This window comes from Hyla sarda, chromosome 1, assembly GCF_029499605.1.
Source record: "Hyla sarda isolate aHylSar1 chromosome 1, aHylSar1.hap1, whole genome shotgun sequence".
In the NCBI taxonomy this organism is placed as follows: Eukaryota; Metazoa; Chordata; class Amphibia; order Anura; family Hylidae; genus Hyla; species Hyla sarda.
This window is the reverse complement of record NC_079189.1, coordinates 509,133,672-509,152,537: the sequence shown is the minus strand read 5'-3', so window position 1 is coordinate 509,152,537 and position 18,866 is coordinate 509,133,672. Positions and strand designations below refer to the sequence as shown.

The 18,866-nt window shown below is 42.2% G+C and overlaps 1 protein-coding gene across 1 annotated transcript in view; it reads left to right on the top strand.

Annotated features, from left to right (window-relative positions):
* Nucleotides 1-18,866, top strand: part of RGMB (repulsive guidance molecule BMP co-receptor b) — a 116,907-nt gene that overhangs the window by 71,294 nt on the left and 26,747 nt on the right. Inside the window, exon 5 of the mRNA XM_056537551.1 lies at nucleotides 17,624-18,132. Within this exon, the coding sequence (XP_056393526.1) occupies nucleotides 17,624-18,132 (509 nt within the window). The remainder of the gene's footprint in view (nucleotides 1-17,623; nucleotides 18,133-18,866) is intronic.

Sequence of the window (18,866 nt, the reverse complement as noted above, 5' to 3'; positions counted from 1 at the left end):
CTAATTAACATCTTTTGTTTTAAAAGAAGAACACAACAAAGTTCAATCATCCAAACTTTTATTTTATTTTATTTTTTTATTGATAGTTTATATTTCCCCCCCAATAGGTTGGCAGCACAGTTCCCCCACATTAGGCTGGAAGTATAGTTCCCCCATATTAGGCTGGCAGTATAGTTCCCCCATATTAGGCTGGCAGTATAGTTCCCCCACATTAGGTTGGCAGTATAGTTCCCCCACATTAGGTTGGCAGTATAGTTCCCTCAGATTAGGTGGAGTACAGTTCCCCCACAGACATACAGCCTCCAGCCATATACAGTGTATGGCTGGAGGCTGGAGGTCTGTGTACTGCCCCACTTCAGTGTTCCGACCACCGATCCGCAGGTCAGGGGTCACAATCTACTGCTATTGCCTACAGGCCATAGAAGTAGGTCCCGGGACCGGAGGAGGACTGGTCGGAATGCTGAAGATGACGCGCATGTAACTTACCATGCCCGCGCGCCGTCCTCCTTGATGCTCCGCTGTTGCTGTGGGCGCACGCACAGGATGTCAGTGACGTCCCTGCTTGCACTACCTCCCGGTGTCCTTGCATTTTTAAAGTTAACGCAGGGCCGCAGAAAGGTAGCAGGGACATATCTTTTGGGACACAGGGATGTCCCGAATGGGCTGATGGTGAACTATGGCCGTGTGCCCACAGAGGGGGCACGACGTGCCACCTGTGGCATGCGTGCCATAGGTTCGCCATCACTGCTATAGAGCATTGTAAAAATTAAATATGGCATCCGCCAAATAAATCCAATGCCTTCTTTTGTGAGGCTTGGTCTCACGACATGAAAGTTACAGCCTACGAGATCAAGCCTCAATAAAGAAGCCATTGGATTTATTTGGGGAGTGCCATTCTTCATTACTGACATATACAATGTGCATCTCTATTACAGCCATTTCTGGGAACCTAAGGCTGCTTCTGCAGCGGTGTTGAAATAAAAAAAATAAAAAACTTGTCCGAGGGACTAAAATGGAGCACAATCCACTTGTCCTGGTACATAAAATTATTTCAACCAAAATATGCTGTAAATAAGGCCTTTAAACTTAATAGGCAGACCAGTATGTAACCCCTTTAGGTGGATAGGGCCCCTGATAAGTAAGTCTGCTCCATAAAGTAGATAGTCCCCTTTAGGAAGGTATGTCCCTTTATCAGGTCGCTACGTCTCCTCATCAGGTAGGTCTCCCCTAGTAAGTAAATAATGCCCCATATAGATATGTCCCCCAAGTTGGTAGAAAGGGTGGGCTCCCCCAGAATGCAGACAGAGCCCCAGATAGATGTCTCCCATTAGGTAGAACTCCCCCATATGAAGACAGGCCCATGATCAGGTAGGGGTTCCCAATAGGTGTACAGGCCCCCAGATAGATAGATAGCCCTACCTGCCGGGGGTGATATTTAACCTCTTGGGGACGCAGGGCATACGCCCTGCATCCCCGATCCTTAAGGACTCAGGGAGTACCTGTACGCCCTGGTCCAGTTTAATGGTTTTAAACCATTGTCACCGGCAGAGAACGGGTTAAATCCAGTGGATCCCGGTTGCTACGGCAGCCAGGACCCACGTCTAATGCCGGGCACGGCCGATAGGGCCGGTGCCCGGCATTAACCCTTTAGATACCGCGATCAAAGTTGATCGTGGCGTCTAAAGCGAAAGTAAAAGAATCCCAGCAGCTCAGCGGAGCTGATCTGGACTATTGCAACAAAATATCGATGTTCCGATCAGCTTACCGGACAACGGGAGGGTCAGGCTAGAGCAGCAGAGCGCTGGTTACACTGATCAATGCTATGCAATGGCATAAAACTGATCAGTATGTTATGGGGGCTGAAAAGTGCACTGCGTAGAAATGGGAGGCCTCAAAATTTACAAAATGGTGTTTCTTTTTTTTTTCACCCCACAAATAATTTTTTTTTGTTCGCTGCAGGTTATATTATAAAATAAGTGATGTCATTACAAAGTGTAATTGGTGACGCAAAAAACAAGCCCTTATATGGGTCTGTAGGTGAAAATAGTCCTTAAGGTGAAAAATAGGCTGAGTCCCTAACGGGTTAAACAATAATCCCCCCTAAGAAGATAGGTTAGTCACTGGTGATAATTACTCCCTTATTGAGTAATTAGGCAAGTTAGGGTATTTCACTGCTACTGTACTTACATCTCCCTGATGCAGCCTATAACGAGCCTTCCTTGCGGGGATGTGCACGATAGGTGATGTCATCACGCACTGCGCAGGACGCCAGCGTCCCGGCATCCTACGCTGCGGATGCTAAGATGTCACCAATCGCGCACATCCCTGCAAGGAAGGCTCTTTATTAGCTGCAGCAGGGAGATATAGGTACAGTAGCAGTGTGTGTGAACGTGTGTGAATTCTTCTGGCATTTAGCGCTGCAGCTAAATGCCTGAAGAAATCACCTGCCCGGCGCCCGGAACTGCATGTCGAGGGCGTCTGGTGATACAAATTCCACATCCCTGTATTGCTAAGTGTATAATGATTCCTAATAGGGTCTTCATTTTTGGGAACTTCCCTTCACTTGTCCCATGTTAAACATCCTCTTTGGGAGAGCTGTAAATTATAGATGAAGCCTGCAGGGCAAACATCTGCTGAATCATCCCATATAAAAGTTATATAATGGCCAGAAATAGTGCTTCTTCTCATGTACACATACAGGACAGGTTATCATGACAAGTCACCTGAAATGACAGGCACGCTTTAAGTACCTGATGTGATTTTTCATTAGCACATATTAATGGTTAATCCATTATATGAAAATCATTTTGTGAATGAATGTAAATTTGTAAAGAAAAACGTATTCTATACGGCATAAATATTTCTCCTTAGCAGCCACTCCACTTAGACTTTTGACTCTTTGCATTATTTATTGATAACTTCCTTATGCATTGCAAACAGCAGCAGAATATCTGTGTTGTTAAGGGACTGGTACCCTGGCAGTATCTGACTCCCATCCATCACTTCTAATGTTCCTCATAAATAATCTTTTGATGGGAAACTATTCATACCATCGTATACGTGGTGGTGCCAGCAAAAAGCTGTATTTAATGCCAGTCATTTTACTAGAATAACTGGGGTAGGTACACCTTTGTTTTTTTGTTTTTTAAAGATCAGTGGATGCATATATCCACCTAATATTATCCCTTGGCTCCTTAATGGGTACTCCATTGGAAAAAAAAAAAATTTTTTAATGAACTGGTGCCAGAAAGTTGAACAGATTTGTAAATTATTTGTATTTAAAAATCATAATCCTTCCAGTACTTATCAAATGCTGTATGCTCCACAGGAAGTTCTTTTCTTTTTGAATTTCTTTTCTGTCTGACCACACTGCTCTCTGCTGACACCTCTGTCTGTGTCAGGAACTGTCCACAGCAGGATAGGTTTACTATAGGGATTTGCTCCTACAGTTCCTGACATGGACAGAGGTGTCAACAGAAAGCACCGTGGTCAGACAGAAAAGAAATTTAAAAAAAACTTCCTCTGTAGTATACAGCAGCTGATAAGTACTGGAAGGATTAAGATTTTTAAATAGAAGTAATTTACAAATCTGTTTAACTTTCTGGCACCAGTTGATTAAAACATTTTTTTTTCCTCCGTAGTACCCCTTTAACGTGGGGATGGCCTATGGAGGGGCACAAGGAGGTAGGGATCGACCGATATCGATTTTTTTGGGGCCGATACCGATACTCTGTGGACTTTAAGGCCAATAGCCGATAACTTATACCGATATTCCGGTATAAGTTATCGGCTATTTCAGCATGCCCCCTGACACCCCGCCGCCCGCTTCTCTCCCTCCTGCCGGTCCTTAGTCCAACCTCTGCACCGCCACGGCCAGAGACCGCCGCCGCTTCCCTATTGCCTCCCCCATCCCTGGTTTTATAATTACCTGTTCCCAGGGTCCACGCTACTTCTGGCTCCAGCGGCGTCCTGAGCTGTCACTGTGGGCACTGACGGTGATGTCGCGTTGAGGACGTTACTCGTCAATGTGCACCGCAACGCACCGCGTAACGCAGAACGCAGCAGGAGCCAGAAGTAGCGTGGACCCTGGGAACAGGTAATTATAAAACCGGGGATGTGGGAGGCAATAGGGCAGCGGCGGCGACAACGGTCTCTGGCCGGGGCGGGGCGGGGGGCATTATCGGCAAGGTAATTGCCGATAAAGATAACATCCAAAATCGTGATTATCTGCCGATAATATCGGCCAAACCGATAATCGGTCGATCCCTACAAGGAGGTGTAGTCTATTTTGTAGTTCTCTGCTTTTTATACTGTGATAAAATGATATTCATATGTAGGGAAATTATACAAAACAAAAAAATTGTTTGTAAATATAAATTTACTTCTTTTTTTTTTTTTTTTTTTTTTTTTTTTTTTTTTTTTTTTTTTTTTTCAGATGAGGAATCATACATAGCAAACTAATAAAGCTCCTGCTAACTTTGTAGATTACATTTTCCTTTATTTTGCTTATTTCTAGTTGGATGTTCTCTTGCCTATCTATGTTTAAGGCCGAATTCAGAGAACTTTAATACAGAAGGTTTTTTTTAGTCTGTATTACAGCTGCAAATCCTGACCCGATAGTGGGTTTAATGACCCAGATTGAAAGCATCATAGATCCTAATAGTGTTGTACGGTTCAGCTCAGTAGGGGCGGGGGTCCCTTGCCTGCAATCGGCCCTACACCCCGTTACATGGAAAGATGGGCAGGCGATCACCAGTGATTTTTTTGGGATTGGTCAAAATGACCTGATCAGCTGACTAATCAGCGTTTGTCTGTTCGGCAACAGATCATTGGCCTTAATTGGCTGATAATCACTCCATGTAATAGGTCACACGGACCTTTTCTGTCAAATTTTTACCTGGAAAAATGGAAGAATAAAGGTTCTTTTTAAATGACTGTAAGGAGAAATCTTAAAGGAGATATGTCATGCATAAAAACTTATCCCCTATACTTATCCCCTATCCTGCAGAGAGTGGATGCGTTTTTATGCATGATACTTCTTCCTTAAAGGGAACCTGTTCTAATTTTCATCCTACCTGAACCACTAGGCATCGGACCCGGAGGCTTCTCTACCTGCTCCACCAGCCTTTATAGGTCTCTCCTGTCTGTGTATAGGGAGAGATCTATCGATCGAGGCCAGTGGGGCAGGAAAGAACCATGAGGGTTCACCCCAATGACTCTTGCTTCAGGTATCATGAAACACATAGTATATTACAAAATTAAATAATAAATGTATTTGTTAAAACTGGAAATGTATTGAAAAGTGATTTTTTTATGGGGATGGTCTTCTTAAAGAAAATGGCCACTATGTATAACAGATTTTCTCAAAGTGGTGGCTTTTTGGAGAGGTTTCACTGTATTTCATTTTGTATTACGTGTTTCTGTAACGTTCAACATTTCTAATAATATCCTGACACCGTAAAGAAAGTAAATGGCCACCACCCTTCCAGGCGTACTGTCCCAATACTGATTATGATAGATAAAATAATAGAATTACTGCTCAGCACTCGGCCATTAGGAGCTCTTTGTGTTAGGTAATGCATGGTGTTTATTTCTCATTCACCACATTGTCACTCACAATATGCCCAACAAACAAACCATTAATCTCATCTTGTGTGGCCAAAATGCACATTTAGAAGCAGAATTCCATTAGTAAATGCAATCTATCCCAGGAATCATGAGAAAGTATGATACGCTGTCTGACACCAGAAGCTTTAGGAAGAGCGATGCATGTCATGTCCAGATTAGATAAAATGATCTATCTACCATAAGAAGCGTTCTTATTCATTGTCGTAATGCAAAGCATGACAAGATTTGTTTGGTTCTTAGGGCATAGCTGTCTGATGGGTATCACATGGGTACAGAACGGCATGGCATGATAAAGGATTATTATGGTTTGACATCAATAAGGCCCATGTTCTGGAGCACATGACACTCGTCTTATTACTATGAATTGTGTTAAAGTTCAGTTCATATATACCCATAGATCATTAGATCAAAATAGGCATTGCAAAAAATTCCCTTCCCATATAGAGTACCTAAAATTGTAATCTTTATTAAATCATTACACACAATTTAAAAATTTGTGATCTGGACCCATATTGTCATGTGATTTCTTATAACCTGAGCCAGTGGCCTCACTATGTCACAAAGTCACACTGTGGCAACATGTGCCTGCAGAAATAATGGGATTATGCACTCTATTAAAAGGGTTATCCCCTTTAGTACGTACCTGGCAGACAGTAATGGACATGATTCGGAAGGATCTGCGCTTGTCTTGGGGCTAAATGGCTATGTCATGAGATTACCATAACACTGTGGCTAGCTCTTTGTGAACTGGTATTTCCTGTTTGACTTTTCTTTTTTGACTACAAATCCCACAATTCCATTTTCCTCCCTCCCACACATCAGCCACCTCACCCATTGAAACATAAATAGCTGCATCCATTCAAAAGACCTGTGGTTTTCAATCAGGGTGCCTACAGCTGTTGCATTAGTTGCAGATTGATCTCTCTCCCACCAAGCGATCCCTCCACCCATTGAAGCAGACAGGCTCCCTGTAATCAGCTGACTAGTGAATCAGGTCTCGGCCGCATTGCAACCTGGGAAAAATCTGAGACAACAGTCATTTTGTAACCACAAATGAAAGAGTCACATTTGACAAAAATTTGTGCTTTTTTCAATGCTTTTTAGTTTTCCATTATTGCAATACAGATACGGAGAGTTCTCCACTTTTCAAATTCATATAGATACAAAAATATGTTTCACCCACAGTGTTCACTAAAACGTCCGACAGTCCTTGTACAGCCTCCGGTGCAGATTTCACCCTTCAGCGGGCATTACGGAACTGACTTTCCTTCCTTCCTCTCACGAAGGGGTAGACCGGTGAGTGATTGCCAGACACTTCCGACGTTTCGGAGGATACGCCCCCTTTCTCAAGTCAAGGCACATATTTTTGTCAAGTGTGACTCTTTCATTTGTGGTTGCCATTAGTAACGAAGTTGGAGCCTTCGTCTAGTCACACTTATACCCCAGTGTCGAACTATAAGGTTTGTCTCCCTGTTCCTAAAGAGTCATTTTATATGCTGTTAAAAATAAATATTGGGGTGAAAATCACTTAAGAATTGTGAGAAAACCGTCACACACACAGGTACAGACACTATATTATGGACTACACTAACTTTACAGCCCCTGTAGCATAGTCAAATAAAAAAACATTCCTGGAATACCCCTTTAATACAAGTATTCCTCAGCCCCCCTCAACATGTTTTACCACAATAGCAGTGGCTTTGTCAGGAGGCCTGTGTGTCACTGTGGTTATATACACCAGCAATCCCTGAGTAGTCTGATCCAGGAGTAGCACTCCATTCATTTTGCCTGTTCACATCATGTTTTCAGGTACGCTCAGGACATATGTCAGCATTTTAGCAAAAATATATGCCTACATAAACTGCAGTTGTTAAGGATTCAAATACACAGTAGACCTTTCCTTTGAGTCATGCAAATAAACTGTATGCATTCAGCAAATGGACTCAATGTAGTCACTAGTAGACTACATTTGTTCTGTTAAACTTGGTGGGCCTGCCAGGATTATGCTCCGGTATACTTTTTGCTTATATGTTGACATATACCTGTCCTAAAGCAATGCATACACCAAAAAGTGATGTGAATAGGCTCTAAGGCTCCTTGCACATTCCACAATTTCTGCCCATTGCAATTCCGATTCAGAGCTCTCGACTGCATGGACATCCGTCATCCCCATTGATGGCAAAGCAGTTCTGGGCAGAATTGCACCTGAAAAGAGTGATCATGTTTAATCTTTCAGGATAGTCTGGAATATAAATCCGCCATGGAAATTCTGTAGTATGCACAGTGTATTGAAGACAGCGGGAGGCTTATCTACCCCCCAGGCGGGAATTATGAAGTGTGCAAGGGGCCTTACACACATATAAGAGCAGTAAGAAGTAGGGGACAGAGGTGAGTGTGACTGCAGGGTAGTCTGTAACCATGGAGATACATTTCAATCAAGACAATTTACTAATCACACGTATCAGAGTAATAATTTATGGCATTTTTTATTTGTTTGATTGTTTTTTTATTACACTTGTTGCAACAATTACCATGTCAGAAACTGAGCAAAAAAGTCATATACATTTGATTAACATAAAGATCCCAAATGAGGAATAGCAGGTTTTTTATCTTGCTGCAATAGGAATAATGGTTCCTGTAATACTTGTTGCCTTCCTAGTAAAATCTACTGGTATATAAACGGGCCGCGCTGTCGATTTGTTTCAATTATAAATAATTGGGTTGCCTGTCTAATTGGGATATAATTGTAAGGTGTAAACCAGCTGAGGCCTCCAAAATGTATTAAATTGCAAATCTGTGTCTACGATGCAGCCTACCTAGAAGCAGTGAGGGGGGTAGGGGGTGAACTGTAAATCAATGCAGAGCATTACCTACGTGTAATCTTATCCAAATGCCAGGTAGAGGCTTCTGGTTTCAACAAAGCAATGCATGCATTTCCTGAATGAAGATTGAATGGAGCGTAGGCTGCTTACTCATACACTTCATGGCTGTTCTTGGCCGGCTCCCCGAGCTTGTTTTACTTAGCATTGCTCTGGCATCTTGTCAAGTGTTTTTTTCTTTCCTATTAGGCACCCTGTCTAACCAAAGTTTGTGCTGTCATTATAAATTCATGAATAATGGATATTTCTGGGTGTAGGCAGCACAGAATGTTCAAGAGCAATGCAGTAAAGCCTATTTGTAGGAATTAGAAGGGTCTTATGGCATTGGTTCTAGCATACCTATCCTACATACCTATCTTTACATCCCAGTTGGTCTCAATGTCTGAAGTAAAAATAAAATATACTAAAAACCAAATGGGTCTGGAAAAAAACACGTCTATAGAATTCAGACCTTCAACCTGCAGTGTTGATCCAGAAGAAGACAACAAAAACATGAGGGAAAAGCCAATTTTTATTGCCTTAGAGAAAAATTCCTCTCCAACTCCAAATCTGGCACTCAATAAATCCATGGATCAACAACCCCTCTCCAGAATCTACTGACCATAATCTGTAATTGGACTAATTTATTGTGTTTATCATGATCATTTCCTCTGGCAGGGAGTTCCATAATCTCACTGCTCCTACAGTAAACAATTTGTAGGCATAGAGGATGCCCCCTAGTTGTTGGGTAGTAATAGATCATAGGAGAAACCTACTGTATTGTCCCTATATACTGAATTCATGTATAGCTATTAAAGGCAACCTGTTAGGTCCCCTAAGGCTGGACTTGACAAATTTGTAATGAATCTAGGAGCAAGCAAAAAAAAAGTTAGGTACCAGGATGCAGCACGTCACAAAACGTAATGTCATCCAGTGTGACGTAAGTGGCGTCATATAATGAGTCATTAGTGTTCCCTCATCTCTTCCTGTGTCAATCATTGGGGTCCCGTCGTCTCTCCCTGTGTCAGTCGTTGGATTCCCCTAATCTCTAGAGACTCTAGAGAGAGTTCAGAGATGATCTACTAAACTAGTACATGGATTGCAGGATAAAACTTACCAGGAAAGGTTAAAGGACCTTAACATGTATAGCTTGGAAGAAAGAAGAGACAGAGGGATATGATAGAGACTTTTAAATACATAAAGGGAATCAACATGGTAAAGGAGGAGAGGATATTTAAAAGAAGAAAAACTACCACAAGAGGACATAGTTTTAAATTAGAGGGGCAAAGGTTTCTGCAGTAATATCAGGAAGTATTACTTTACTGACAGAGTAGTGGATGCATGGAATAGCCTTCCTGTAGAAGTGGTCGCTGCAAATACAGTGAGGGAGTTTAAACATGCATGGGATAAGCATAAGGCTATCCTTCATATAAGACAGGGCCAGGGACTATTCATAGGATTCAGATTATTGGGCAGACTAGATGGGCCAAATGGTTCTTATCTGCCAACACATTTTATGTTTCTATCTCTCCTTGTGTCATGGTCATTAGAGCCAGCCCCCCCCCCCCCCCCCCCCCACACATCTCTCCCGCTGTCCGCTCTGTGTTCAGCAGTAGAGGTCGGCGCTCTGGTGTTCAGATGCAGATGTCACGTGACATCACAGCCTCAGTAGTCAAGCTCCATAATCCTGAGTACAGTACGAGGCCGCTGATTAGCTGCGATGGTCAACTGACACTGGAGCACCAACTGCAGGCAGAACGGAGAATCAATGCGTGAACAGAGACAACCCCTATGTTTAAGCGCTGACAAATACCTAGACACCACTACAAAATTCTCAGTCCACATGCCACCCTGGCATCTGGGGTTTTTCGTGCCCTACCCTAAGGCCCTTTAAGTCACCCCTCAGCTGTTTTTTTTTTTTTATTCATTTTTTTTTAAAACTAAATAAACCCTAGTTTTGATCATTTGATAAAGAAAATTGCCAGGAAAAACAGATCTACTAGGTTATGCCTAGTACAGGGTCCAAAAGGGCAGTGCTTGAATAGTTTTTTTTGGTGTCTAAGCCTCTTAAGCCATAGTTCTACATGTCACTTTTTTCTGGAGTGTCCCCTTAACATAGACATAAATTAGCATTTTTAATCTTGTGATTAACAAAACAAAGGACACTATAGAATTTACTGAATAACATAACTGTACCCAGATGTAGGTATCCTGCCAAATATGTGCTGAGAGGACACCATTTCAGCATAAGTCAGCCCCATATATTGTAAGGAAATTTCACAGTATCTGTATATACCCAGCCTTTTATTGTATCATAAAAACTTATATAACCGTTTCTCAGTATATGCTTTTATGATTTATAGATATCATCAGATAGGATTAAGACAGGTTGTATTGTGAGATAGGAATGATTCCTTTGCTGGAGCAGCAACACGTCCTATGTAAAGTGTATGTGTGAGACACACCCATAGAGTTAGCATTAATTTATGCTTCTTATCTGGTATATGGCAGCGCTAGCTCTATAATGTATAACTGCAATGGTGAGAAGGTGAATTCAGAAATTCCCATGAAATAACATTGTACATATGCGTGAGAACACCTTGTATAGATATGTAAATAGGATAGGATTCATAATATAGGCCGTGATTCCCATAGAGAGTTTGCATACAGTTAATAGGGAAATGCTTACAATCATGGCCGTAAATGTTGGCGCCCCTTCCATTTTTCGAGAAAATGAAGTGTTTTTCTCCGAAAAGGATTGCAGTAACACGTTTTGCTATACACATGTTTATTCCCTTTGTGTGTATTGGAACTAAACCAAAAAAGGGAGGAAAAAAAGCAATTTGGACATAATGTCACCCCAAACTCCAAAAATGGTCTGGACAAAATTATTGGCACCCTTTCAAAATTGTGGAAAAATAAGATTGTTTTAAGCATGTGATGCTCCTTTAAACTCACCAGGGGCAAGTAACAGGTGTGAGCAATGTAAAATTCACACCTGAAAGCTAATAAAAAGGATAGAAGTTCACTTAGTCTTTGCATTGTGTCTGTGTGTGCCACACTAAGCATGGACAACAGAAAGAGGAGAAGAGAACTGTCTAAGAACTTGAGAACCAAAATTGTGGAAAAATATATCAACAATCTCAAGGTTACAAGTCCATCTCAAGAGATCTAGATTTGCCTTTGTCCACAGTGCGCAACATTATCAAGAAGTTTGCAACCCATGGCACTGTCCTTGGGAGTGGACGGAAGAGAAAAATTTAATGAAAGTGTCAATGCAGGATAGTCCATCATGGTAAATAAGCAGCCCCAAACAAGTTCCAAAGATATTCAAGCTGTCCTGCAGGCTCAGGGAGCATCAGTGTCAGCGCAAACTATTCGTCGACATTTAAATGAAATGAAACGCTATGGCAGGAGACCCAGGAGGACCCCACTGCTGACACAGAGACATAAAATGCAAGACTACATTTTTTCCAAAATGAACTTAAGTAAGGCAAAATCCTTTTGGGAAAACATCTTGTGAACAGATGAGACCAAGATAGAGTTTTTTGGTAAATCACATAATTCTACTGTTTACCGAAAACGGAATGAGACCTACAAAGAAAAGAACACAGGACCTACAGCGAAATATGGTGGAGGTTCAATGATGTTTTGGGGTTGTTTTGCTGCCTCTGGCACTGGGTGCCTTGAATGTGTGCAAGGCATCATGAAATCTGAGGATTACCAATGGATTTTGGGTCACACTGTACAGACCAGTGTCAGGAAGCTGGGTTTGCGTCCAAGATATTCCAGCAGTACGATGACCCTAAACATACGTCAAAAAGCACCAAAGCAACAAAGCGCTGGAGAGTTCTGAAGTGACCAGCAATGAGTCCAGATCTAAATCCCATTGAACACCTGTGGAAAGATCTTAAAATTGCTGTTGGGAAAAGCCCTTCCAATAAGAGAGACCTGGAGCAGTTTGCAAAGGAATAGAGGTCCAGCATTCCGGCTGAGAGGTGTAAGAAGCTTATTGATGGTTATAGGAACCGACTGATTTCTGTTATTTTTTCCAAAAGGTGTACAACCAAATATTAAGTTAAGGGTGCCAATAATTTTGTCCAGAACATTTTTGGAGTTTGGTGTGACATTATGTCCAATTTGCTTTTTTTCTTCCCTTTTTTGGGTTTAGTTCCAATACACACAAAGGGAATAAACATGTGTATAGCAAAACATGTTTTACTGCAATCCTTTTCTATGAGAAATACTTCATTTTCTAGAAAAATTTCAGGGGTGCCAACATTTACGGCCATGACTGTATGTAGTAATTCCATAATATGCGTGTATGGCACTTTCTATAACCAAATGCAATCTAATAAAGTATATATGGCTGACCAAAACAAAACAATGGATTTCTTTTTTAGTAAAGATGTGGACTGCCATAGATATTCTTTACAGAATGAACTCTGATAATTCATCTGCAAGGATCAGCTACCTTACGGTTTGTTTCTAGACCACTGGGTTTTGAAATTTTAAAGATTTTAAAGGATTTCTCCAGAATTATTATAGAACTGTTCATCAGAGCTCAGGACATAAGCAAAGTCTGACATTTATTTTGTTACCATGGTACCAAAGATTCAAAATGGGAGCAGAATGCTGGAATTGGGTGTATTTATGTCTAGTTTTTCTTACTAGGGGGGAAATAATTTTTGCACAAAATTGATAATGAACAATTGTCAACAATCTTCATTATCGATTAGTTGGTCACGGAGTCCCCTTTTACGTCCCATGATGTTTATCTTTGTCATGGGGTTTTTAATGGTGAATGGAAAGGGCTCTTGCCTGGTCCATACCCAAAGACACCAGCTTTCAGCAGCTGGGGGTCTCTGCTAGTAGTAGCCTATGTAGCTGCTGGCTCTCTGCCTATGGATCAATGCAGTACATATGTACTGCATTAATTTGTATGGGCAATCAAATGATACTAGTCCTATAGGGGTACTTAAAAAGTGTGTAAAAAGTAAAAAAAAAATATATATATATATAGATATATATATATATATAAATATATATTTTTTCAAATATAAATAAACCCCTTTCAAAATTTTGATATAACCCTTTTTTACAAATAAAATGTCTATGCCAAATTGGTACTGATAAAAACTAAAGATTTTTTTTTCTTCTTTAAATCTGCTTTATCAAAAAAAGTGCACAATAAGAAAAGACAGTAGCCAGCACTCACCATCCAGGGGGTCCTTTATTGCTTGAAGCGGTGCTTATACATACAGACAGCGGGCAGGTATAGAGGGGACGGGGGTATCAGGACAGCACTGTTTCGCGCTTCCTTGCGCTTCCACGAGCTGATACGTGTAAGCAATAAAGGACCCCCGGATGGTGAGTGCTGGCTACTGTCTTTTCTTATTGTGCATTTATCGTACTCTCACCTTTGGAGCACTGTGCACTACCGAAACCAGGGAAGGTGCAAGGAGTCTGCTGGCTATTTGTCCAGGGATATTGCTGGGACTTCTAGTGGTGGAGTTGCCGGTGTACGCTTGTCTCATTGAACTCACTTTATCGAAAAAGTAATTGGCCAAATAATCCATTATGAAAATAATTGTTGGTTGCAGCCCTAAATATCACATATCACAAGCAAGCAGTAATACAGGGCCTTCAGACTTTGGCTTAAGAGAAAACAAAGTATGAAGAATTCCAGCTCACCACCTCGTAGTAGTGCACGGATCTGTACACTCCAATGTAGAACAGAAGAACGATGATCCAGCACTTGAAATACGAAAAAGCTTTATTGAAGATCAATGGGCACAGGTAAAACCAACCATACCATCAGACGCGTTTCGAGCGCATGCGCTCTACCTCACTGAGGAAGAGCGCATGCACTCGAAACGCGTCTGAAATGGTCGGTTTTACCTGTGTCCATTGATCTTCAATAAAGCTTTTTCGTATTTCAAGTGCTGGATCATCGTTCTTCTGTTCTACTTTGGCTTAAGAGAGTCTCACTATTCACAGACAGGACGGCAAATGCAGACTGCAAATGCATTGCCGTTCACCGTGACCTCATTTTACTCATAACAAATTTTCCTTCAAATGTTGATAGTTTAAGCAATGTGGAATTTGTGACTCTTTATATCTCGGATTTCTGCAAACACTCTCGATGTGACGAGAACTAAGTGATACTTTTCAGTAGAGGCTCTATTGTAGCCAAAATGTGCGGCTCTGCCAGCGGTCCAATTTTCCAGAGGAAAGCCCTCATTTCATGGGGGGGAGGCCTGCTCTGTGGCCAGTCTGTTTGTTTGGATTTTTTGTGACCTTTGAAGAAGTGACAGGCTACAAATGTATCTTGTCTGATTGCGGCACAAGTTGTTTTTCTTCCAAGACGTCTTGTGAAAGGCAGAGCAGGCTTGAAATTTGATTTGCTTCAAGCAGGAGAACTAGATTGTTCTGTCTGTGAGAAGTGGAGCTAGAATTTTTCGTTTGCATAGTCTGAAATTTGATATTCATTTTTTTCCCTCCTCTGTATGTACATGGATTGGAATATTAGCTTACCACCTGTGTTTTTCTGGCAGGGTTTCCCAGGCTGTGAAGTAACATCAGGGTGGTCATACCTAATAGCCACAAAGAATGTATGTTTAGTACCATTCTTCTCCAATGGTTAGTCTGGGGTTTTCTCTTGCAGCCCACTCTGATTTACAGATATTCTCAGACAGGACCCTAAAGTGTTTCTATAGTGACTGTGATTTGGGGAAGATAAATAGCTTTTCCTTCAGATTGAAATTGCAAAACTTTTTGCTGCTTACCAGATATCCCAGTGCAAGCTCAAAAATGTTGAGTCGCACCTAAAATGCAACGTGTGGATGGAATGCATAAATTTCCATCAGCTCACGTTGTATGGACACCCTGTATGAGCACAGGGAGATGCGAATAGGCTATGTAATATAGGGTTAGTGAATCTCTGGACAAAGGTGGAAAAGTATGGTTCTTTGAAAGCGATGCTAATGTATGCAGACTGAAGCAATCAATGGCCGAACTTCCTGTAAATCCCCTCAACACTAATAAATGGCCATAGACTTTAACAGATTTTGATTGAATGATGATTCTTTTTATGGTAGCCATACACATTAGGTTAAAGTTGAGGAAATTGGGCTATTTAAAGGGGTATTCAGCTGCTCAGCGTTTGGAACAAACTGTTCCGAATGCTGGAGCCGGCGTCGGGAGCTCGTGATGTCATATCCCCGCCCCATCTTGATGTCACGCCCCGCCCCTTCAATTCAAGTCTATGGAAGGGGGCTTGATGTCTGTCACACCCCCTCCCATAGACTTGCATTGAGGGGGCTATGACATCACGAGCTCCTGGCGCCGGTTCCAGCATTTGGAACAGTTTATTCCAAACGCTGAGCAGCGGAGTACCCCTTTAACTCCCCTGCTTGGCTTATGCATGTATTATGGGTAGAAGGAAATAAGCTTCTGTCAGGCAGATCTGCCAGCAGCTTGTCTGCTGAAGAAACAGAGGGTTTAAACCCTGACATCTATAGTTTGGGTAAATTCAATATCCTGCTGGTCCCACCGAAATCTGATAACTTTCCTCTAACATGCATGGACATCTTTACAGCCATCATCCTTTTTTACTAGGATTACGAGCAGAGGCAGTTTTCCTGCAGTTTTTAAGCTACAGAAGTAGATACAAAAGAAAGAAGTTTACACTCTTCCATTTGCCTCCACTCAAAGAACGAACCAAAAAACAACGCAACAGATAATGTACTTTATGTGTGAAGCCGACCTAGATAATGATAACTTTTTATCTTGAAGGAACAGATTGAAAAGGTTACGCTTAAATTGGACCCAGTATGGCCCGATAGCAGTCTGTAGGACCTGTATTCTAATGCTATGCTGTAAGATTCTTATATTGTATAACATCTTTACGACTGTAAGATCGTTGATATCCTATTATGTTGGAATCATTCAGTTTTATCTTGCTGTGAAACTAGGGAACCTGCAGCGTTTACATCTACAAGTTTCACCCATACTTTGTTGGCATATGCTAGTTCCCTAAAAATCCATAGAGAAAAAAAGGGGAAGTCGGCACTCACCGGGTTCGTCTGATTTTCTTTATTGCATATACTCATGTATATTACAGGACGGTGGACATTACAAAGTGCGGGGGGGGGGGGGGTGGCTACCGCAAGCGACAACACTGTTTCTCTCTGTCTTGAGCTTCAACGGGCCGTTGAAGCTCAAGACAGAGCGAAAGTGCTGTCGCTTGTGGTACCCCCCCCCCCCACACTTTGTAATGTCCACCGTCCTGTGATATACGTGAGTATATGGAATAAAGAAAATCAGAAGAACCCGGTGAGTGCCAACTTACCTTTTTTTTTTTCTCTATGGATTTTTAGTTCATTTTCAACTGCATAGTCAGAGCACTGATACGGACTTAAAGTACAGCTGTCAAACCCCGGCTACTTATCCCACTAAGCTTTTTCCACCGTGGTATAGCAGTGCCGGGCTTATTTCCTTTTGTTTTTATGTTGATATGCTAGTTCCCCATTACATACATGTATGCTTGATATTAAAGGAGAACTCCGGAATATTAAAATTGTCGCCCATACTGCCGGCAGTAAAAAAAAATAAAGATGTACATACCTTCCTCCACTCCCCCGGGGCCTCCGGTAACCGGCTCCGGTCTCTGCCGCGATCCACTTCCTGGTTGCCGGTGGTCGGAGGAATCATACTGCGCTCAGCCAATCACCAGCCGCAGCGAAGTCCGACTCGGCCGGCGATAGGCTGAGCGGCAGTGTGAAAACGCTTCAGGACACAAAATTCTTCACTACACCGGCACCTGCGGCCGGGGCCGAAAACGTCACACTGCCGCTCAGCCTATCGCCGGCCGAGTCGGACTGCGCTGCGGCTGGTGATTGGCTGAGCGCAGTATGATTCATCAGACCACCAGGAAGTGTATCGCGGCGGAGACCGGAGCCAGTTACCGGAGGCCCCGGGGGAGCGGAGGAAGGTATGTACATCTTTATTTTTTTACTGCCGGCACTATGGGTGACAATTTTTATGTTTTGGAGTTCTCCTTTAAGGTGTATTTTAGTATTCTATTGTCTCATGAAGTCCGTCAGTTTCTCATTACTGTTTTTTCTCTCCATCAGGTTATAGTCAGCAGCAAACACAATGCCGCATTCAGAAGTGCACAACAGACTTCGTGTCTCTAACATCACATCTAAATTCAGGAAGCGATGGCTTTGACTCTGAGTTTTGTAAAGCATTGCGGGCTTATGATGGCTGCACGCAGAGGACTTCTAAAGCTTGTCGTGGAAACTTAGTATACCATTCTGCTGTGCTGGGGATCAGCGATCTCATGACTCAAAGAAACTGTTCGAAGGATGGTCCTACATCTTCTACAAACCCGGAACTTTCCAATGACCATTGTAACTTCCACAACAAGGTGACGGCAAGAGAAACGGGGGCAGGAGAGAAGCCTCAGCCCAAATACCTCTTTTGTGGCTTGTTTGGAGATCCACATCTCAGAACTTTTAAAGACCATTTTCAGACTTGCAAAGTGGAAGGAGCTTGGCCGCTAATAGACAACAACTATTTGTCTGTACAGGTGACCAACGTGCCTGTGGTCCCTGGATCCAGTGCTACGGCTACTAACAAGGTAACTCAATGACAAGCCTTGACTTGCTTCGACTTTGTGGGGGGTGAGATGCATCTGAAATCAATGTTAAAACTTTCTCAGATGATGGTTTTGTTTTACAGAATAAACAGCCTTTACTCAGTCCATTCCCATATGTAAAGTTAAAGGGGTATTTCAGGAAAATACTTTATATACTGGCTCCAGAAAGTTAATCAGATTTGCAAATTACTTCTATTAAAAAATGTGAATCCTTCCAATAATTATCAGCTGCTGAAGTTGAGTTGTTCTTTTCTGTCTGGCAACAGTGCTCTCTGCTGACATCTCTGCTTGTCTCGGGAACTGCACAGAGGTTTGCTATGGGGATTTGCTTCTACTCTGGACAGTTCCCGAGACAGGTGTCATCAGAGAGCACTTAGACAGAAAAGAACCACTCAACTTCAGCAGCTCATAAGTACTGAAAGGATTAAGATTTTTTAATAGAAGTAATTTACAAATCTGTTTAACTTTCTGGAGCCAGTTGAGATATATATATATATATATCAAGTTTTTCCTGGATAACCCCCTTAATTCCTTAAGGACGTAGGGCATACCTGTACACCCTACGCCCGCTCCCAGTGTTTAAAACGGGGTAACGCCGTGACCCCGCATCACACTGGGTCGGTCCCGGCTGCTAATCATAGCTGGGACCCTGGGCTAACAGCGCGCGGCGATCAAAGTTGACCGCCGCGTCTGAAAACGAAAGTAAACGCTTCCCG